General features: G+C 31.7%; 2 protein-coding genes across 11 annotated transcripts; both read left to right on the forward strand.

Moving 5' to 3' along the window:
* The first annotated feature begins 6,294 nt into the window (after window positions 1-6,294).
* Window positions 6,295-7,768, forward strand: LOC125859900 (probable WRKY transcription factor 30). Its single transcript, XM_049539751.1, has 3 exons — window positions 6,295-6,724; window positions 6,794-6,925; window positions 7,015-7,768. Exons 1-3 carry the CDS (start codon window positions 6,363-6,365, stop codon window positions 7,595-7,597), a joined length of 1,077 nt encoding a protein of 358 aa, XP_049395708.1. The 5' UTR covers window positions 6,295-6,362; the 3' UTR covers window positions 7,598-7,768.
* A 2,278-nt stretch (window positions 7,769-10,046) lies between these two features.
* LOC125860222 (pentatricopeptide repeat-containing protein At5g40400) lies at window positions 10,047-22,515 on the forward strand. Of its 10 annotated transcripts, none has more exons than XR_007445827.1 (5): window positions 10,047-12,157; window positions 13,359-13,709; window positions 14,126-14,167; window positions 18,264-18,376; window positions 22,418-22,515. XR_007445827.1 is itself a non-coding variant. In XM_049540147.1 (2 exons), the coding sequence occupies exon 1, from the start codon at window positions 10,255-10,257 to the stop codon at window positions 12,142-12,144; it is 1,890 nt and encodes a 629-aa protein (XP_049396104.1). In that variant the 5' UTR covers window positions 10,047-10,254; the 3' UTR covers window positions 12,145-12,157; window positions 12,581-13,251. The 10 variants fall into 10 exon arrangements, 1 of the variants encoding a protein (XP_049396104.1); XR_007445826.1 differs by lacking the exon at window positions 22,418-22,515 and adding an exon at window positions 21,450-21,576; XR_007445825.1 differs by lacking the exon at window positions 22,418-22,515 and adding an exon at window positions 21,363-21,570.
* Window positions 22,516-23,634: the final 1,119 nt, after the last annotated feature.

Genomic DNA, 23,634 nt, shown 5'->3' on the forward strand with positions numbered 1-23,634 from the left:
GGGTGTTAATTGCAACTACTATGAGTTAGAAAAAGTCATATATATCAAATGTTTTTTCAATTGGAAAAGTAAACTTCTTAATTACACGTATAGCTCTTGACACATTTTATTAAATTATGAATTCCCCTACGGTGCACAAATTATATGAGTTACCAAGATTTTTCAAGTAATTTTCCTAGATAGTCATTTATGTTTGAGAAATTATCTAATAATATCACTTTTGTTTATTTTAGGATTACAATATCACCTAAGCATATTTTCCTCAAAATATACTTGACACAAAAAAATATTTTTCTCTCTCCTATGTCACATTATTTCTCTTTTACTAATAATTAAAAAATTTAACTTTTAAATCAACTTATATGATACACTCGGTAAAAATAATAATTACATAACATAAAGTGAACATTTTTAAACAACTCATATTTGTTTTCTGTTATTACGGTTAACACTAATTATTTATTCTAAATCATTTTTCAAATCATTCATTCTTTAAGTTCTTATAAAATGCGCAAGGTGAACATTAAAAACAAGTAAAAGTGAACAAAAAAAAAGAGAAAAAGTTTGACGTTAGAGAACAATTTTCACATACTCATAAAAAATCAAGAGTATTATATCAAATAATTCTTTTATGGATTTTTTTCTAGCAACTATTCCCTCTGTCCGTTTTTATTTATTCATTACGTTATAAATAATTATTCATTTGTTACTTGTTTACTTTAGAAAATCAAGTGATAATTTATTACTTAATTCCTAATCCACTTTTATTATTAATTATAGCCATTCGCCAATGCATAAAATTTATTATTTTAAAAGATTGATATAGTAAAATTATCTTTATTATTTCTTAAGAGATGTGTCAAATTAATACTGAACAAGTAAAGATCTAAAGATGGACGGAAGGAGTAGAAACTAAATTTTCCAATTTAAAAAAATTAAAAAATATTATTAAAAAAAAGAATAATATGACATGAAATCTCATTAAAAGTGTGCACTTTGCATATTCTTTAAGAAATTAAAGAAGGAATGATTTAGAAAAATACTTAATGTTAAATGTAATAATAGAAAAAAAATGTATATCTCTTAATATGCTAAAGTAAAAAACTAAAAATGATAAATAATTAAGATTTTTTTTTTACTGAATATAACATATGAGTTATTTTAAAAAGTTAAATTTTTAAAAGAAAAAATGAAAATGTGACATCACTACATCAAAAATGATCTTTATCGGCAATTAATTAACGGCAATAACTCAATTGCCACTAAATATGTATTTTTAGCGGCAATAGCTCAATTGCCACTAAATATGTATTTTTTGCGGCAATTAACACTCTTTGTATATGTCTCTAAAGCCTTTAGCAACATTGGATCTAATGACACTTAACTAATGTCGGTAAAGGCATTAACACTCTTTATTAATGTGTCTATTTATTACCGCTAAAAGTTGTTTTGATTGTACTGCATGGCATCCCAATAGGAGAGAGAATAATTATTTTTTTGTGTCAAGTATATTTTGAGGAAAATATGTAAAGTTGGGTGATATTGTGGTCCTAAAACAAACATAAGTGATATTACTAGGTAATTTCTCAAACATGGGTGATTATCTCGGGAAATTACTCATTGTTTTTACCATTAGATAATCAAAGTTAAGTCATGTGAACAAATCATTACTACATCAAAAATATTCTTTAACGGTAATAGCTTTATTGCAGTTAAATATGTATTTTTAAGGGCAATTAACACTTTTTATAAATATCTCTAAAGCCTATAGCGATATTGGATCTAATGACTAATTAATATTGATAATAAAGACTTTTGATACTCGTTGTTAATGTGCGTATTTAGTGTCGGTAAAAGTCATTTTGTTGTAGCAAATGTTATTCCAGTTTAATTGTCATGTGTCCACGTACTAAATCATTTTATTGCTCAAATTCATTTATGTAGTAAATAATGAGAAATGATAAAAGGCAATAAATTAAAAATAAGAAGAAAATTGAACACATATAGCATTTCTCATTATTATATATCTCCGACAATATCTTATTCCAACATTATAAGTTATCTAGAACCTCTTTTTTTCCATCCATTTAGAACCTACTTTGTCCAATAAGTGAAAGTCTAGACTTTTTTCATTCACTTTTATTTGTCAATTATATTTAAAATGTTTTTAATTTAATTTGTTACTTTTGGTATATTAATATTTTACATGTTATATCTTTGATAATATTGATTCCCAATTTTTAAATTATTTTTCAAGACTTACGACTAAACATCAATCAATATGATCATTACAGTGATATAACAATCATATCAATCATTATTTCTTAACTAACATACAAGGTCCAAAATAAATAAGTAAAAGTGACCGGAGAAAGTATATTTCATTTACTCGTCAAGCTACTCCCTCCGTTCACTTTTACTTGTCACATTTGAACTTGACACATCCATTAAGAAAATTATGATAAATATTGGTACTCTTTGTAAAATTATAACAGTGTCATTCATTATATCCATATATATACTATTGTAAATTATACTTTTATAATAGTCATACTCAAATATTGTGTAATAATATTTTGTAAGAAATATATTATGTATAAAAATAAAATATTAAAATATTTATGATAACCTACACATAATAAATTCTAATACAAATATCTATAATAAAAAAAGTGTACTTAAATAGTGCTCATAACTTTACGAGAAAAAGCTAATATGTTTATTTTTTCCTGCATTCATACTTTTTCTATTTTTTTGGGGTTAAATTAATTAACAAATAATACATTCATTCTTTATGATACACAAATTAAATAATATCAAATATTTAGTAATTAGTATACATATATAACATTACTTTATTAGAACAATCATAAAATTTTCAAATAAATATTATCAAGGTTTAACCGTATTTGCCATTTAATTTAGAGACAAGAACACAATTACTCATAGAGTACTCAAACGTATACCATGTTTTGACTTTGTTCACGTAACTACTTTGCTCAAATATAGTTAATATAATATTGGTGTATGACATATATATGACGTTAAACTAATTCTGTCATGTTTCTAGTTCTAGTACATGGAGTAGACCATGCAGATACTTTTTTTCAATTAGAATTATTGAGTCTTAATTAGTGAATGGTATATTCCACGTAAATTATATTCTTAAGTTAATGGTTTTTTTGACTACTCGAAATTAAGTAAAGAAGAATAAAAGACTAAAGCAATAATTAAGGATGTGCATAATCAATAAGCACTATTGAGTCTTAATTAGTGAATGGTATTCAACATTAATTATATTCTTAAGTTAATGGCTTTTGACTACTCGAAATTAAGTAAAGACGGATTAAAGACCTAAGCAATAATTAAGAATTTGCATAATTAATATACATAAATAACCATTTAAATATTCTAGTTGGACAGAAGAGTTTCTTTTCAAATTTTTTTCTCATACTGGGTTTATTCGATTAATTCAAATTTACATTCAGAAAATTTAAAAATAAAGCGCTGAATTTCATGACGGATAATTGTATACATATATTATTATTATTATTATTATTATTATTATTATAATGTGTAATGAAATGAAAAGAATTAATTAGCTCATTTACTACTTAAGGATCAAAGATTGTATATTCTTAATATTAATATAAGGTTAACTTTGACTAGCGCAAGTTTTGGGACAATGTTTAGCAACTTATTTAAAGTTATTCAAAGCAAATGTTTAAGTCAAATAAAATTGAACTATGACTCTATGAGTCAAACCAGTAGAAGGAAAAAAAAAGGGAAAAATAAATAGCTCGTGATTTCATAATTTTTTTCAGAACAAATTATAGGCTCTACCATATTTTACCAGCTAAAGAAGTAAAAATTGCAACAAAATATATTTCAAATATTTGTCCATGTGTTGTATACTATTCGCATATATGTATTCTTTTCTTGATAGTTTATCTATATTATTGCATAATTTTTCATTATATTAAAAACAGATTATCTTAGAATTAGTTATATACCGCGCTTTTAAAAGACATTTTATACTACAGTCAGAGTAATTAAGTTTACTCATATAATTAATTAAAATCTAGAGGACCTCACATGGACATTTTCCTATTATAAATAACTAGTTGGTCCTTTTTTCTTAAAAATTAGAAGAGCACAACCTGTACATATTTTATTTTTCCTTTTCACTCTTCACGGTCTACCAATTAAAATAAAATAAAATAAAATTGGAGATCTAGCTCATAGTAGAGTCAATAGTCAAAAATATATCTTGAATGGTCAATGCCTACAAAATAAAAACAAAACAAAAATGGGAAGTGTTGACTGTTGAGTATGTAGTACTGTTTCTGTTAAAATATTACTACTAAATTTTATGATGAACATTATACTATAACTAATTAAAGAAAAAGAATGTAACGTCCATGCATGTTGAGTGCCACTATTTGTAATGAGAGGTTGATAGGCGGAGTTTGTGGATTCTGAATTCTAGAAATGATAGCTTATTGAATTTTGAATAAATTATTTATATATTTAAGTGAATTTCTTAGTATAATATAATTGTGTATATATCAAAACTTTGACATAAGAAATTTATAAGTTGATGGCTTGAAATAATTACTAAGACGACAATGTTTTCCTTTCTAGGGTCCTTTGATCAAATTATGAAAAGTTGAATATGTTTTTCAACAAAAATGTAAGAATGAATATCAATCACTTATAGACGTGCATTATTTTTCTCTAGAAACTAAAAGTGTGTCGCAACAATTACTTGATCTCAAGTTTCCTCCTTAATTTAATGCCAAAAATATACTTTCTCTGTCCCATATTAGTTGATCATTATACTAAAAATAGTTGTAGCGTATTAGTTGTTCATCATTAAATTAAGAAATCATTAATTCAATTTATCCTATATTATCCTTGAAATTATTAATTTTTTGAAAGTTTTCACATTTGTTTGTAAAATTCCCAAGAACTTTTTAAAGGGTGAATTAGTAAAACTATCTTCTTATTTATGATTTCTTAAGCATTGTGCAAAATCATAAGAATTATGTTGAGATTCATGTTAGATCGTTCATCTTTTACAAAATTATCATATATTCATTTTGTTCCACTTTATGTGTCCTAGTTATGAGTATTTAAAAGAGTCAAACAATATTTTTTTAATCATGATTTCTTTCAAATATTTTTTATGTAATTTTTATATATTTGAATTAATTTATGTTGAAGATCAATTAATTTGACTCTCATATTCTAATCGAGTCACATAAATTGAAAGGAGAGTCATGCACCTAATCTTTTATATCCAATCAACTATGAAAAATGATTTAGTAAATGATTTCTAAACTATAACTTTCACAATCACACCTTTGAAGTAGTTTTTGGCCATTAAGAAGTTGGGGATCAAACATGCACCGAATTACTACAACTGGTCCTATTTTTTTTCTTTTTTTCTTCGCGTCCTTTAAAAATATATTTATTAAAAAGGTCATTTGTCAATTTATTCTTATTTATTTTTATTTTTTTTCTTTTCACCATATTAATTTTTTATTGAGTTAAAATAAAAGTGGAAGCTAACATTCCATTCATATAAATTTATTCGACTATTTTTCGTTATAATCTATTTCTCTTTTCCCTTTTAACAACTTATCTTTCTGCATGACATATTTAAGATCACAAGATTAAAGAATATTTAATACAATTGACATATTTTTAACCTAAGACCACAAAATTCAAAATTCTTTTTACTTTCTTAAACTCTATATCAAGTTAAACATAAGACCAAAAAAATTGAAACGTAACGAAGGAAATAATTAACAACTATTTTGGATTATAAGAACGACAAGTAAAACAGATCGAAGGATTTAAATTTAAGAGGAACAGTAAACGCGGCAAGAAGGTTCTTTTGGTCTTCATTTTCGGTTGATCATTCCATTTTCTCCATATTTTTGACTTCCATTCCCAACTCTAATATTTATTGCTCCAACATTATATTATCAAAGACCAACTTTATTTTCCCCTACCCCACCCCCCCAACTCCCCATGGAGGTGGATTTTTGAGTTCAAAACCTTAAAATAACAGTTCAATAGACATGTTATTATAAGTTATTAGTTTGAAATAGTCAACAATTAGACTTGCTTACTTATACTATAATTCCCTTGACCAAAGACTGGTCTAACCAAACTATTCTTCAGTCAAACTTTCTCCATTCCCTTTGTTACTATCAATTTATTTTCATCCCCTTTATATATAATCTCTTCTTTACATTCAAAATCACAAATTCTTGTATGGTTAACCAACAACTCCTATTATACTCTGTCTCTCCCCAGTCTTGCATTATTTCACGTTCGAGTTAATTTCTCAAATGGATAATTACGCAGCTGACAATAATAGTCATGAGTTTAATAGACTTGTAAGTGAATTAACTCAAGGAAGGGATCTTGTTCAACAGCTCCAACTTCATCTTAATGCTCCTAATTATAATTCATCGTCTAATTCGTCCGAAAACACTAGGGAATTCTTGATTCAGAATATCCAGTCCAAATTTGATAGGGCTCTGTCCTTGCTACAATATAATACTACTGGAGATAATTCTAATTCATTACTAGCACATTCTAGTTCCCCTGCTATTCCGATTATTGGAATGTCTGATTCTCCGCGATCAAGTGAAGATTCTGATCGTGATCGTGATCTTGAGCCTAAAGATCATCATGCTACACGCAAGAGGTTTATAATTTTTTTTTCTTCTTATAATTAAATTTTTCACGTATGATTACTAAACTTATAATGTTACAGAAAGAGCAGTACACCGCGTTGGACAAAGCAAGTTCAAATTCATCCAGGGGCGCCAATTGAAGGGACTCTTGATGATGGTTATAGTTGGAGAAAATATGGACAGAAAGATATCCTTGGTGCTAAACATCCAAGGTAACGTAGTACATATTAAGATTAAAATGTTTGAATCTATATATACTTAAAACATTGATGTACTTATATTTTTTGTTTGTTAAATGCAGAGGTTATTACAGATGCACACTTCGACATGTCCAAGGTTGTTTGGCTACGAAACAAGTTCAAAGATCCGATGAAGATCCCACCATTTTCGAAGTCACGTATCGAGGAAGGCACACTTGTAATCAAGGTGGTGGTGCTAGTGTCAGTAATGTGAATCCAGCACCACCACCTTTGCCTATAGCAATACATCAAATTCAAGAACCAAACATAGGAAATCACAAACAATATCAACAACTAATCCCTACCCCACATCAAAACTCGAATGAAATTCTCCTGAATTTTCAAAAAAACCTTAGTATCTCCAAAGACGACTTCAACTTCAATAGTACTCACCATGATCATCCTAACAATGTGCCATATATACCCTCGTTTAATAATTACCCTTCATCGTCGTCCCACGATCATCAAGATTACAACTTTTTGACTAATTCATCCACAATTCCAAACAACAACTTTGTGGAGAATTTTCCCCCTTCCTTTAATAACATGTCTGAAGGAACTTCTCAGCAAAATGAGGCAGATTACCAATTTAACTCAATGGGATTTGAATCAAACTTCCCATATGATTATCAGAGATTCTCTTAGTTCCTAATTAATCTTCTAAGAAAGTAACTTAATTAACTCAAGATCATGATGAATCAAGGACAATTTTGCAACCAATTTGTTACTAGGAAGCAAGGCATTAGCACTTTATTAGATGTTTTAGTTTAACCATTTGCTAATAATGATGATGATATCTATTTTGTTTTCATGTGGTCATCTTTAGTTGTTGTAGTCCCGGAATTAATATGTATCACAAGCTTTCAAGTTTTGTAACATCTTTTAATCATTTGCAAAGGGCCAAAAAATGCCCTTCAACTATTGAAAAATAGAATAATTTGATCTTAAATATGTCTTTGTCGTTATTGGAATGACTCATATTTGTCCTTCAACTTTATAAATATAACAAATTTGCCCTGCATTTGGATTAGGTCTCAAATATGCCCTTGTAGTTGAAGAACTTCCTCAAATTTGCCAATCAAAACTAACAAAAAACACTTCTACAATCAATCCTTATATTTTAGGGTCGGATTTGTTTGACTTCTATTAAATGCACACCTAGATTATGAGAAGTTTTAATTGTTCCTCAAATATGGATTTTCGAAACTATTTACCTCTCCTAAACTATAAGAAGTCTTAATTATCCCCTCAAAAATTATTTTTGAAACTATTTACCCTCTAATATGCCACATGGCACAAAAATATTACTCCATCGATTTTATATAACTCACTTTTCATTTTAGTCAATTTTAAAAGGAATAACACATTTCTATATTTAGTAAAAATTTAATCTCTATTCCTACTTATATGATATAGTTTGACTTGATATGATGTTTAAAAAAGATGTGTTCTAAATTAAGTCATAAATATTTGTGTAGCTATAAATCAGTTCATTAGAGGTAGAATAGAAATTTTTAAGTTAAACTTTACTAAACATAGAAATATATCATTTCTTTTAAGATTGAATAAAAGGGAAGGTAAGTCATATAAATTGGGATGGAGTAATTTTTTTGTATAACTTACATAAATCTCATAGTGTAAGATCTAAATTACATTAAATTCCTACTCTTTACTATTTTACAAAAAATCCCTTAAAATATCAGTCATTCGGATACATAACTGGTTGTCTGAATACATTAATTGTGATACATTATATATGTGTCTATTGCACTTAATATGGAATATTAACGTAAAATTGATTTTAATTCCCCCGATTCACGCAAAACTGGTTGATATCAATCCATTCCAATTTGTAACAAATTCACAAAATTCAAAATAAATACTATATATATATATTAACTCTATCAAAATAAATCGAATTTGAAATTTAATAGATTAGATGAAAATGTTTGTTTGATTACGTAGTTTTTTTTTTTGAAAAAGGAAAAACGGTCTTATTAGACATACATTTATATATACCATATATATTAACTCTATCTATATATACTTTCAAATAATTACGTATTTTACCATTAATTAAGAGTTGTCTACCATATATTGAGAAAAATACATCTAGATATATGTAGTTTTGCTACCAGATACACTAAAATAGGAAGAGAAGCAAGAGAGATGGGAAGGAAGATAGTCATGTGTCCCAGATACATGTGAGTCACACTAGATACATATATCTGTATGTATCTGGTGTGATTCACATGTATTTAGGATGTCATCTACATAGAAGAGTAGTGAGCGAGATGGGAGGGAGGCGAGGGAATTTGTCTACGTATCCCAGTTACATGCAAATTCACTTTGGTACACTGTATCCAGAATAAATCACAGCTAATTTTGACCATATATATCCCAAAATACATGTATCTAGACGTATCCAGACACATCAAAATCTAATAAGATTCATAATATTGCAAACTAAAGTAAGTAATTTCCTCCTAAACTTATGAAATTTCTTTATTTTGGGAATTGCTTGTATCCAATGAAATCCAGCAGAAGTGCCAAACAGGCCAAGTCTATGAAGTATCTTAAGAGGAATACATAATTGGGCCTGTTATCTGGATCTACTTGGGCTTGGGTCTAAGCTGATTGGGAATATAGGTGCAGAAATCAATATGGCCCCGTATAAATCGGAACCGTTTTCTATTAAAAATAAATAAGTATAATTTACATAAATTTCATAGTTTTAATATGAAATTACAATCTATTCCTTATTAGTTTGTAATTACATTAATTTCTTAAAAAGTAACACAAACCGGATATATTAAAGAGTAGCTCGGATACATTATAACATAAATTGGATACATAATATGTAGCTTGGATATATTATAAAATAAATCGGATACATAATATATAGCTCAGATATACTAAATACTGATTCGAATACATTAATATGTAACTCAAATACATTAAAGAAATAAGCAATTTTAAAAATAGAAGAAAATATTAAAAATAAAAAAAACATAAGTCATGTATTTTAGTAATTTTTTTAATAAATAAATTGAACCGACAATGAATAAACCCGAATAACATAACGTCTGTTGGCAACGAATGCCAAGGGCGAAGATTTGTTCCCGCAAACAAACGCAGCGCAGCAGAGCTTTTCACTCCTCTGCTCTGCCAAATTTAATTTTGCGGACATGGTAGAACCAGATTCTTCAAATTTCAGTCTCCTTCGGTAATCCTCTCTCTATCTATATTCAAATTTACTTTACTCGTTGAAGAAATTAGCTCCATTTTTCTTGATTTTTCCCATGAATCTAACGCAAAAATCAATTAAATCTACTTGTTCAAATGGAGAATTACTTATTAGTTTCAAGAATCTTCATTCAAGACTGAATTTTTCATCATCAAATTGTGTCCAAATTCTAACAGATTATAGTGGGTCTGGCAGACCCTTTTCAAACCCTCTGCATAACTTTCTACCTAAAACCCAAAACCCCCAAAACACAGTGAGTCTGATATGTTCAGCTCTAAAGAACAGAAACAATGACCATTTGTCCCTCCTTCAGAAAACCATCCAAGATAATGGGCTTATTAGTTATTTCAGTAACAGTGAAATCTCAAGGGTTCTGTTGAGATGCCAGTCTGATTCATGTAGTGCTCTTAGTTTCTTTAACTGGGTCAAGAATGATTTGGGTGTGGAGCCTAACACTCAAAACTACTGTCTTGTAATTCATATACTGACTTGGACAAGGAACTTTTCACAAGCAATGAAATTTTTGTCTGAATTGGTTGATTTGAAGAGAGATGGAATGGAGAGTGTGGATGTGTTTGAAAGTTTGCTTTCATCTAGTGGTCTGTGTAATTGGGACCCTGTTGTGTTTGATATGCTAATTAAGGCTTTTCTCAAGGTAAACATGGTGAAAGATGGATTTAGAGCGTTTAGAAAGACGGTGAAGCATGGAATGTACCCGAGTGTTATTACTGTGAACTGCCTTTTAACTGGTCTTTCAAAGTTGAATTATAGCAAAAAATGTTGGGAAGTTTATGCTGAAATGGAAAGAATTGGAGTGCACCCGAATTCGTGTACCTTTAATTTATTAACCCATGTCTTGTGCAAGGATGAAGATGTGAACAAGGTTAATGAATTCTTGGAGAAAATGGAAGAAGAAGGGTTTCAACCTGATATAGTTACATATAATACTTTAGTTAGTAGCTATTGTAGGAAAGGAAGAATGAAAGATGCAGTTCACTTGTATCAAATTATGTACGTTAGAGATGTATCACCAGATTTGTTCACATATACTTCTTTGATAAATGGCTTTTGTAAAAAGGGAAATGTGAAAGATGCTCATCAGTTGTTTATAAGGATGGCTGACAGAGGGTTAAAACCAGATGTTATTTTGTATAACACTCTTATTTATGGTTATTGCAAAGAGGGGATGATGCAAGAGGCACGTTTTCTGTTGCATGACATGATTGGAGAAGGGATGTATCCTGATAAGTTCACTTGTTCAGTTCTTGTACAAGGATATCAAAAACAGGATAATTTGGTTTCAGCTGTGAATTTAGTCACCGAGCTTCAAAGATTTAGATTTGTAGTATCTCATGATATATACAATTATCTTATTGCTGCACTTTGTATTGAGAATCGACCATTTGCAGCCAAAGCTCTAATTGATAGAGTATCTGGCAACAGATATGAGCCTGGCAATATGGTCTACGGGGAGTTGATTGAATCTTTCTGCAGATGCAATTTCCCCGATGAGGCTTTATGCTTGAAAGCAGAGATGGTATCAAAATATTTGAAGCCTGATATTGGTACATATAGAGCTATAATTAAATGTTTGTGTAAATTAGGCCGAAGCATGGATGCTAACTCCTTGATGAGAGAAATGACTGATTGTGATGTGCCACCTGATATTGAAGTCTGTAGAGCTTTAATAAATGGTCAATGTGGGGAGAACAATTTCTGTGAGGCTCAGTCGCTGTTAAGCTTCTTTGCTCAAGAATTTAAAATATTTGACACAGTTTGTTACAACACAATTGTCAGGCTTCTAAGTGGTGAAGGTGATATTGCAAAATTGATGAAATTTCAAGATAAAATGAGGAAAGTGGGTTTTGCGCCAAATCAGCTGACATGCAAGTACGTTATTGATGGATTACAGAACGCTGTGGGAGTCCACAAAATCAACAGCTGAGTGCAGTAATGAGGTATACATTTTACATTGGGTCTTCTCATCTGGTGATTCATTCTTAAATCAATTATGAGGAAAAGACTTGACATTGATACTAATGCATGAAACCAATTAAAAAAAATACTAATGCATGAAATCTTATCTTGTTATGTTGAGCCAAACTTCGGTTTTAAAAAAATTGGAATCCTGCAGGGTGATAACTGATTGCAGTAGTGTCTAGGAAGCATTTTGTTAAAGAAATAATTCCCTTTCCTCTGAAAAATACTGCTTCACATTAGATGCATTTATTTGGAGAAATCTTGTGAAAAATAATTAAGTTCTAGTTGCCTATGGTTCCTTTGCCTTTACTTTTGTTTCAAGATTGTACAAGAACTCCAATGTACAAAAACTACCTACATTTTCTGAAGCAATTACCCCTACTTAATTACTTCTATATTAGGGATAAATTCAGAGACCTCTCCCCACGTTTGGATTCTTCACGATAACCTCCCTTGTTGTTTATGATATTAAGCTTACCTCTCCTGTTTTGATTTTTTTTGCAATAATTCTTTTAGTATATTTTATTATTAATGCAAAGATATGGTGGTCTGAATTAATTTTCCCTTCTAATATACTCTTTTGTTTAATTAATTTTTTTCCTAAGAATTCATTTGCCTTCTTCATATCTGTTACTTCGAAAAAGTATCAAAGTGCTATTCTAAAATCGCTGAATTTGATTTCACAAAATAGATCTCCACGATCTTCGACTTCCTAAATCTATGTACTGCATTTACCTAAGCCAAAAAGTTGCCTCAAAGGCATTCCTCTTGCCACCACATCAATTTGCCCAAATCTCTCACCTTTACAAACCATTTCATTATGAATTGCAAAGTGCTCTACAATAGCCATTACTTTCCAAAGTGAGAAGCCAAGTTAGCTGCTCATGTAGTGTTTGTTCCTGTGGTCCTGCTAATTTCGGAGACAACATGAGTTGCATCAAAGGATGAGGTTGTTATTCATTTACGTGTTGTGACAACTCATACAAACAATAGTTACTAAAAGAATGAACTACCATATAAACAAAATTTCTGCATTCCAAATGAAATGTATAAGTAGGCCTTTTATATCGCAGTTTCTATTTCAAAGTCTGCATCATGACAGCATTACATATTCTGTAGTGTCGGTCCAGATGGTCATTCATAGAACTCTCCGAATGTAATATCTTTTTCTTTGGGCAGTTCAGTCTTTGGTGGCAATGATTTTCTCCGTTAAGATGACATTGCTGCAGTGGATCTCAAATGACTTTAGCTTCTTTACTGAAAGGTGCTTGGATTCACACATCTTGAGATTAGACACGGAGGTTCTTGATCTTGACATTTCAGAAATAGAGGATCAATCACTTCAGGGTACAAGGTTATGAAATATGAAGCTATATTACTTGCAGAAGGATTGACATTGGTTTCTGTTAGAGTTGAACTTAAAGATCCTCAGTACTAGAACCACAGATCAAGTTTGAATGATATGCTCACTGGTTCTCTGTGTTTGGTTTTCAGCTGTATTATGGTTCCTTCATGGCTGACCTAAATTTGGTAAGAAAAGTTCCGTTCTAAGTTCATCTCTACCTAATTTGCCTCACTGCCTTTTTACCTTCGTCTTTTCTGAATTTGAACAAAATTTTTGATACACAAATGAAGGTTGAATCATCAGACTGTGTGTTATTGCTGTATTATGTTTAAGCTAGTTTATACAAGAAGCCTAACATCTATGTCAATATGGTTCATATAGACAAGGGAATTATTTCATAGAAGTCCTCTAATGTAATTTCAATTTAACTAGCTAAAAGCACTCTTAGTGCCTGAGTATTTGGTCCACACTTGTGAATTCAATAAGACAGAATAATCTAAATTGTCTTTATTAGCTAGTGTTGTTTAGAGCAAATAATGTACAAAGTTTATTGTGATAAGTAGTATTTCTGACATGTTGTCAGCATATGCTCAAATTTCAGGAATTAGTAGTGGATGGCTAAAGAAGGTGTCAATTCTCAAAGGTCAGATCCTGCTTCCATAGTATTGGAGGTCACCTGTATTTTCCAGTTAATTGTGAAGATTTCTGTTAATATCAAAAGCACCGACCTTTGCTGCTATGAATTGGTTCTAATACAAGGGAGGAAACAATGAAAAGCTTCTTCAGATTTAAAGTTGGTTTTTGACATGCAGATGCACATATGGGGTGGTAGAACTTCCTTTAAGATTTTCCTTTGTCAGGAATCTCATTCAGCCTCTCTATCTTCACAAGGTAGGATAAGGCTGCATAGACCCTACCTGTTGTAGGGAACTCATCTCAAAACAAGACCCTGTACCCTGCTGTTCAAGAGTTTATACATTGTTGAAGCTAATGTATCTGTCTGCTTATATAAGATGCTTCTGTTATCCTTTCATATCTCTTCTTTTAACCTATCACAAATTTGCTTTCTCTTTGTCTGTACTTTTTATTTTCTTTATTACATTCTTTTATAGAATACTATGGAAGCAAAGAAACCTCAGGTGTCATGAGAATATTACTAACACTATTCAGAAGGTGAAAGAAAATTGCATCAACATGTTGTATTTTTGGTGTAAAGAAGATGGTATAGAAGAAGTAGAACAATTGGTAGATTTCCTAGGATCTATGTAATTATGGAAATAGCTTGTAACTTTTTGGAGGTAGCCAGCATACCCATAATGCTGAAGAATACAACTTTACCTTTATCAAAAAAATTAAAAAAAAATCTATGAATGCAATACTAATTAGTTGGGACCTGGCCTAGTTGTCTTTGTTAAACTTAGATTAGGCCTGAACATGGATAATTGTAAGACTTAGAGATCCACAAGCTTTATGAAACCCCAAATTTGTGTTAAAAGACAAAACATTAGAGTCTTGTAACTCTTGTTACTAACTGATATAAGGTTGATACTGGTTCCTGATAAAGGTATATAGAGGATTCGTAGCCTACTCTATCTAGGTTGTGGTTGAAGCATAGTAGCTTGATTGATTTGTCTTCTTTCTCTTTTCAATCCAAGATACAATTTGATCCGTCTTCTGGTCTATTTTCCTCATCCTTTTACCTGGTCTTCCTCATTTTCAGAAACTCCTGTACCTCAAGAATTTACTCCAATTATGACTAACGGCAGGATATTTGAGATTTGGGCCTTATCACTGCTATTGCACTTCTTGTTTAAGGTTGATACTTTATATGCTGACCCATAAATGATATTAAAGGCAATATTCTATTTCTATAGGCTTCCATAGCTGCATCCGTGCTCTACAAACCACATTAGGGGTGTGTCATCAGGTTGTCATCTGTTTTTGTCAGCCATTCATGCTGATAGTCTTACCTGTTGATGGAAAATCTGCCAAAGCCCTTGGTCAACTGAGTTCTTAAATTGGGCTAGGAGGTTCAGAACTATGCAAGTGGAATAAGCGGATGACCCCTTAGCTCTCACTTGGGTGAATGTAATTGTTTACTTTAATGACACAAGTGATATTCTCAAGATACTTAAGTAGTAAGTTCTATCAGTTACCAGTTGTCGAAGCCCATCCCATCTTACTTAGACTTTTTTTTAAACTGGTAACAGGACCCATCTTACATAAAAACTTTTCATTTGCCTTGATATATTATGTGTCAAACAGGTGTAACGTGTGTATTGGTGCTTCATAAAGATCCTTCAAAATTTACTAAACGTTGAACTTATGCAACCAAATACTTACCTGGTACATACTTGTATGCAAGTTCATAGCAACATAGGTTGAAGCCTAAATTTTTTAATGTTTAGTTCTCTAGTTTGTGGAACAGGGACAACAACAAATGCTCTTCCCAAAATGTATATCCTAAGTTGTGGGCTTCTGTATCAAGCAGTACAATAAACCTTAAAAGGTAGTCTCTTACAACTTACAAGCATAGTGACAATTTTTTTTATTATCTGAGCACAAGAAATATTACTAGCAAATTTTTAGAAGAAAAGGTGATAATTAAGTAATAACTTCACGAAAATATTTGTAAGAGACTTTTATATTCATCATTATGGGGTCTAACCTTCTGTTAACACTCATTTATGGGAGTGATAATAGTAGCTGCATCCTTGGGACATGGTTAAGTCTGAGACTCGTTCATCAGATCAAGCTAGATCTCCTTATGTTATAACACTGAGTTGAAATCTATAATATTCAAACAATTGACTTCCTGCACATGATTGTGGTCTTTGGCAGACTATTCTTTAAGTCATGAGAATCTAAAAGTGTCTCAATTTTCAATCAAATCATACAGGTCTATTGCCTTTGATCAGTGTTTGGTTTGACAGCAGCAGAGAAGTTAATCAGTAAAAGTTTGAGGATACTTGATATGTCATTGGGTTTATCCATTCCAACAGACAGAAGTTAGAATTGAACAGAAAATGAGTGTTGACGGAATCAGTTTAAATAGTTGCATTTCTATGAAATTACCTCTGCTTGTCACATTTCTATTAAGTTGTTATTCAGAAGTAGTATTTAGCTGTTCATTTTTGGGTTTTCAAGACAGGTATCTCGCTTGTGTTTCTTCTGAATGCGCATAGGAGTTAGTAGTTAGTACTACAACAGCTGTCGATGTTAGAGTGCTTAATAGTTCTGGACTTGTTCAATAATCTAGTTTTATGTGAATTAGAGTCTTTTAATATAGTTTAGATGGAGAAATATGAAAAAAATTTGTCCCTCTATTTTGTAGGGTAAGTTTATTGAGGTTTCACTATCTTTGCTTTAGGGACCTGAAATTCAAGACATTCCTGCTATATGGTGTGGGGCTAGAAATTGGAGCTTGGAATTACATGATGCCAACCACCTCAGTTACTCACTAGTCACCATCACCTAAAGGCTGAAGGAAACCCTCATTGGGATTACCTCTCTAGGTAACTAAAAGAGCAGCTTCCAAAAACGAAATTAATCATATTATTGAGAGTACAACTTTAGCCCAAGTAGGGGCATCTTTCTTGCACATTTGCATTATTTTCTTTTTGCGTGTGACTTAGCCCATATATTAACTGCATGATGTACATCAATGGTTAAAGATACATTAAATAGAAAATGAGTATGGTTTGAGTTAGACGTAGCAACTGGATAGAGAGATGTATAAATTAAAATTATATTTGTGCACATAAAGTAGTTGCTAGACCAATTATGTTGTATGGGGCAGAGTGTTGGTTGGTTAAGAACTCACACGTCTAGAAGATGAAAGTAACGGAAATGAGCACGTTGAAATGGATGTGTGGACATACTAGGAGAGATAGGATTAGGAACGAAGATATTTGGGACAAGGTGAAAGTGACTTCTGTGGTGGACAAGATGAGGGAGGATAGATTGAGATAGTTTGGACATGTGAAGGAGATGTCCCAATGAGAAGGTGAGATGTTGGCTATGGTGGGTCTTAGGAGGGGTAGAGGTAGGCCGAATAAGTATTTGAGAGAGGTGATTAGACAAAGACATGACACACATGTAGTTTACCATGGACATGACCCAAGATAGGAGGATGTGGAGGTCAAAAATTTGGGTGAAAGGTTAATAGGTAGTCGAGCATTGTCGAGTTTTCTTTATTAGTACTCTCCTATTACCTTTTTCTTCGATTTTAATTTTTACCTAATGGTTCTTCTGCTTCGTTTATCGTACTATTTGTTGTTGATGCTACTTTTCTCCATTATTTTTTATATAGTTTGTTAACTACTATATTTTCTTTTATTTGCTTTACTTGAGCCGAGGGTCTATCAAAAACCACCTATCTACCTTCACAAGGTAAGGGTAAGGCTGCATACACATCACCCTCCCCAGATTCCATGGAGATTTCAGTGCATATGTTGTTGTTGTAAATGGACATGATGTTTACTCCGTGCATTATAAGAGGTTAGAGGACAAACCAAAGACAAGAAAAAATGCATTTAAGTGTTTGTTTAAGTTGTACATCAGCTTTGTATGGTATCCTAAGAATTGGAGGGCCCAAAAGGTTCTTACTTGGAAAAAGGGCAGTTAGTGCACTAAATTGAGATATAAGATTGGGACAAGTGACAAACAAATCTCTTTTGTATATATTTTGTTTGTGTCTTTTAAATTCAAATTGATTTGTTTATTCTTTTTTGTTGAAGAGATGAGGAAAGGGGCTTGAACCAGCAGGCATAAACACAGTCTTTCAACCGTTACAGGGAAGAATGGGGACAAGACATCCGAATGGGACATGGAAATCTATACAGCAATCAAGGTAGTAGGTCCCTCTACTCCCTCACCCACCCCACCCCCCTTCTTATTATTGGGTATCACAATCCCCTAGAACTCCCGAAATTTCAGCTCCAAAAATAAAATATGTTTGCCTGCGTGGATTTATGTACATATATTTTGGATTTGCTAAAGCTGTGTGGTGATTGGTTATTGATTCAAAAACAAATAAATTGGGAGTAATGTATAGCTCATACATTTCGTGGTGATCTTAAATGAGTTTGCAGATTGTGAAATGAATGAAGTTAGGAGGACCCCGCATATTTACTCTCTTTGTTTTTAAAATTTGTCCTGCATTCTCATTTATGTTTGTGTGCAGATTGCAGTATATGCATCTCTCCATTTGCCCTTTAATAATATAATAACATTTCATTTCCCTATTGGACTACTAAGTTTTACTTCCACTTGGACATAAAAATTTAAATAAAAGAGTAAAGGGTAGTAACCATTTCGTTTCTTGTCGGCCGCCAACTTTTGAAATATTTTTTAAAAAAGTATGAAAACTCAAATTTGGTGATATGCTTAATGTGTAAAGTTAGGATTACTGATATTTAATTTTGACTCCATCCCACATTTAGTGTCTCGAGTTTGAGTTTTAGATGTCAAATTAGTCTATTTCAAGAGTATCAATCAATTAATTGAGTTTCAAATTTATTGGGGTTGTTTATATGAATCACTTATATCCATTGTGTTCTATTTGCATCCATTTTGATCTAAAAATGATAAATTAATGTATTTTAAGATTAGTTTGATGTTTCTTAATATAATAACAATTATTCTTAGAGTGAGATACAATCTCAACATGACTGAGAAGAATCCAAACGATAATTCCAATTAGTTGGTGTCGCCCATGTGGATCCTTTTACTTCTAATGTTTTACTTTTAGGTTTATTTTGAAGAATTTTAACACTTCTGAGACATTTTTTCTATGTGATTTTAGATTTACTTTTTTTGTCACACTTACTTATCATCATATCGTACTTATGGACCGATTTATTTTGAGGTCGGTATAGAAATGACAGATCATAACAGGCATTACCTTTGTCTAATGCGGTCATTATATTTCTTCGATTGTATTTTTTTTTTATATCCATCTAAATATCTGGATTTTACGACTCTTATCCTGTAGATGTGTTACTTAGAGGTTCAATATTGAATTTTGTGTAGCATTATTGGTTTTACAACCGGTCTACTAAACGTTTCAAGTTTGAAAGATATATTCATCTTATTGTATAACAGTACTCTACAATACTTCACCAGTTTTACCGTCTTATTTTTGGTGTGTGTTAATTAAGTATTCATCTATCATGCCATTCACACATATGAATCGGGTGCATTTAGGCACCGGAATCCCTTTTAGTCCCACGTTATGAGGATTAAACTTGCAATCGTGCATTTCTTGTTTTATTTCAGTTTAACCTAAAACCTTACTTTCCAGGGCGCTTCCTCATAATTATCATCTATGGTTTGTTGCTTTGCTAATTCACTAACTATCTTAATATCGTATGCAATTAACATGCATCATGTACCTCATCCAATAGTATATACTTGTAGTTCGCCCCTCCAACTAGGGTAAAACATGGATCAGGGTCGACTCAACAAGATTGGGGCCTAAAGCGAAATTTAAGGGAGAGGCCCTAATATTTTATTTTTTCATCATATGTACTTTTATTTAAATCTACTTTCTAGCTTTTTTAGATGCAAAATCATTAGTTATTGTTTTATAATCAATTTGTTTTAATATTTCCTTTTCATTTGATAATATAGCTTAATCCATTCAATCTCTCTTGAGACATTGTTGATCTTAAATAAAATTAATAAATTTTAGTTTCGAAAAACTTCTTTTGGCTGAGGCAACGGTTAGAGAAACTGTTAACATAATTCTATAAGCAATATGTGTATTTAGAAAAGAATCAAGTCTTTGATTTGATTGCGCATTTTCATTAGATCATTATTTTCTACATGTATTATTTTTCTTAACACTTTCAATTCAAAAAATAAATTTAAACCATCAATAGCAGAATAACTATCATGTGTTAAAGTTCAAGGTTAAGACAACCCTTCGGGGTGGCCCAGCGGTTTGGGCTTGAGACTTTTATGTTGGAGGTCTTAAGTTCGAAATTCCTTGCCAACGAAAGCAAGGGGTTTGCCTTCTGGGTCGAGCTCGTCGCACCAGACTTGCCTAGTGTGAGTTACCTCTCATATGTGGTTTGCGAGCTATTGCATAGGAGTGGAATTTTTTTAATCAACTCTAGTTTCAAGGGACTTTGTGATTTCGTAATCAATAGTTTCATCAAATTATTTTTTACGAAATTCAGGTTCTATATTCACTTCATATTTAATTTCCTAAGTAGAAATCATAGCACTCATAGTACATATACATTTTTTTTTAAAAAAAAATAACATTCATAAGTATATTTTTTTAAAAAAAAATGGGAGCCCCCAAAAATATGGGACCCCAAGTGATTGCTTTAGTGGCCTAGGGGTTAAGACGGCCCTGACATGGATTCAAGGGACATCCCAAATGCAAACCTGTGGTGGTTGGAAATCTTCATTATATCTTTGTGTCCACTTTATCGTACATTTTAAATCATATATATGTATTTGGACAGATAGAATACACCTCTAAGTGAAATACATAGAACCGAAGGAGCAAAGAAAGATTAGCACCAGAAGATCTAGGTTAGCTATGAAAACTTAGAATTATGGAAACTGAAAAGATACTGGAAAATCGCGGAAGGGTCTTGACACATTTTGTCACAAACAATAAACATAAATATGTTAGGTTATAGGTCACATAAGGTTATAATATTAGGTGATGTATCATTTTTGTTGTCTGCTAAAGCAACTTGAGTAGTTTGCTGAAAAAAAGGGTATCAATTCTGTATGACAACGATATATATATATATATATATGTAATGACTCTATAATGAATTCCAGTTAAATAATTTTTTGGTTATTTGTTATTTCAGTGTTTGTTGTGGCAACTGGCAAGTACCTTCTAGCTTTCTAGCTTCTTCATTCTTGTTGTTGCTCTAATGAGGGGTGCATGCATGCAGACAAGTATACTGCGTGCACAGTGAAAGAGAGAGCTGGAAAGGGTTGGTGAGGATAGTAAATGTGAAAGGTGATTTCTGATACTAGAAAAATACGAATTGGTAACACGAAAATTGAGAGGCCTAGTAATATTGTCCGCTCTCTTTGAAACGCGTTGTTAGGGTGAAAAGCGTGCTTACTTATATACTGAGCATCTCTTTTGTGTTTTGGCAATGTGGAACTCTTATTCTAAGCTAGGGTGTCATCAGTGGCAGCAAATTGACATATACTCAACACTCCTTTATCGAAAAATTATACTATGTAGCTAGGTAAGAATATTTTTTTTATGTATACATACATATATTATATATAGACACTCCTTGGTTTCCACATGATTTACTTTGACACTCCTTAGTCGTAACTTTGATGATTTTGCCATTGGGTGTCGCATACTATTAGTGCACTGAGGTTTTACCGATTTGCCTAAACTTAGTTGAGCTTTGACCGATCATCGACAAGACTGACATATGAATGACTTTGATATCATTTGCAATGTCCATATGACTAGTGATATTGTTTGCTTTAGACTTGCACCACACGGCTTTAAAATGTGTCACTAGGGTGTAAGGCTATATACCCATCATCTTTTCTGTACATAGGACTCTTATCCTAAACTAGGATGTCACATTACCTCCTACAGCAGGTTAGACCACAGTATTAATGGGTAAAAGTTCTTCTACACTACATAGTACATCAGTCTTAACAGTCAAATCTTTTCTACCGTTGAACTTACCTGTAGTAGTTATCTCTTTGGTGATTTGATTTTACTGGCATTGAAGAAGTAAAGTGTCGTTCTCTTGCTCCGCATTTTGTCATAGAACGCACTCCCATGCGTTCACCCATCAGTGCATTTACTCCTCCTCCACCTCTTTCAGGCTACCCAATATTTGAAGTCCGTAAGTTCTGACTAAATTCGAATTGTGCATTGCAGGATCCATTTGTGGGAGATACTCTCCATATTTAGGGTTCGAAATTGAGACATACTTCTGATTAAGGATGAAACAGTCTCATCACTACACTACAACCCAGGTTGGTGTTATCTATGGTGAAACATAAAAGTTTCAAGTTGGTATTAAATTTTAAAAAATAAAAATGTATGATAAAAGGGCACGGAAATGCCGTGTGTGGGCATTGAAAGCAAAATTTAAGCAATGTCTGAAGAGACAAGTTGCAGATCTTTCCTTGTTGGGGCCCTATCACACTATTCTTCTCTCATCTTCTTCCATCTCCAAAATTTAATTTACTTCCTACCTTATTTACACTACAAAATTTTGTCGCTTTGCATTTAACTGCATATCTCACAAACTACTACTCACTTTCTGCTTTTCTTCCTTCTCTATCTCATAACTCCTCTATACCAATAGGGGCGGACCTAGAGTGTCGGGTACTTTCTTACTTTTGCACAAATCGTAATTTGTCTTATTAATGAATATTACCTTTTATATAATACTCATAAGCTTCGCATTTTGGCCTTCATCCCTCCCTCACATACTTTTTCGCGGGGTGTACGTAGATATTTTCACATTATAATACTCAAGTTATGTCATGCGTTAAAGAACTTATTCCCCGTTTCTAGAATGAGTGCATCCCTTTAAAAAAAAAAGTGTATTAACTAACAATTGATCCCTAGTTCTTCAGGTGAATGACTAAATATTCATGCACCATTTAGCATTCATGTTTGAGAAAATTCATATATAAAATACCTAGTTTTATGGTGGGATCAGGGGTTCATGTGCCTGGTATTTCATCTTTAAACTTGTCACTGCTTGTTAGGTACAAGTTCAATTATTAAGGGCAAAAATTAAAGATTAGTCTATTTGAAGGACAAAAATCAAAAATCAAATTCTTTATTTTGAACTCATAAGTTTCATATCCTGGCTCTATGCCCCCTCACATATTAACATTTTCCCTTGTAATTTTTTTTTGAAACTACTATTGCAAGACTTATTTGCATTTGCAGGTACAAAATAACAACTATTCATACTAACAAATTTGATATGATAGCTCAAAAAATAGACTAGGTAACTTGTTGTGACATTTAAATTCTCCAGGAACATGTTTTGTATTTTGTTGCAGGGGAATAATCCCGGAATTTACGTTTGAGATTCTTCTACAAAATTAAAAATAATACTATACAACGTAATAAAG

Source organism: Solanum stenotomum, chromosome 3, assembly GCF_019186545.1.
Source record: "Solanum stenotomum isolate F172 chromosome 3, ASM1918654v1, whole genome shotgun sequence".
NCBI classification, from domain to species: Eukaryota; Viridiplantae; Streptophyta; class Magnoliopsida; order Solanales; family Solanaceae; genus Solanum; species Solanum stenotomum.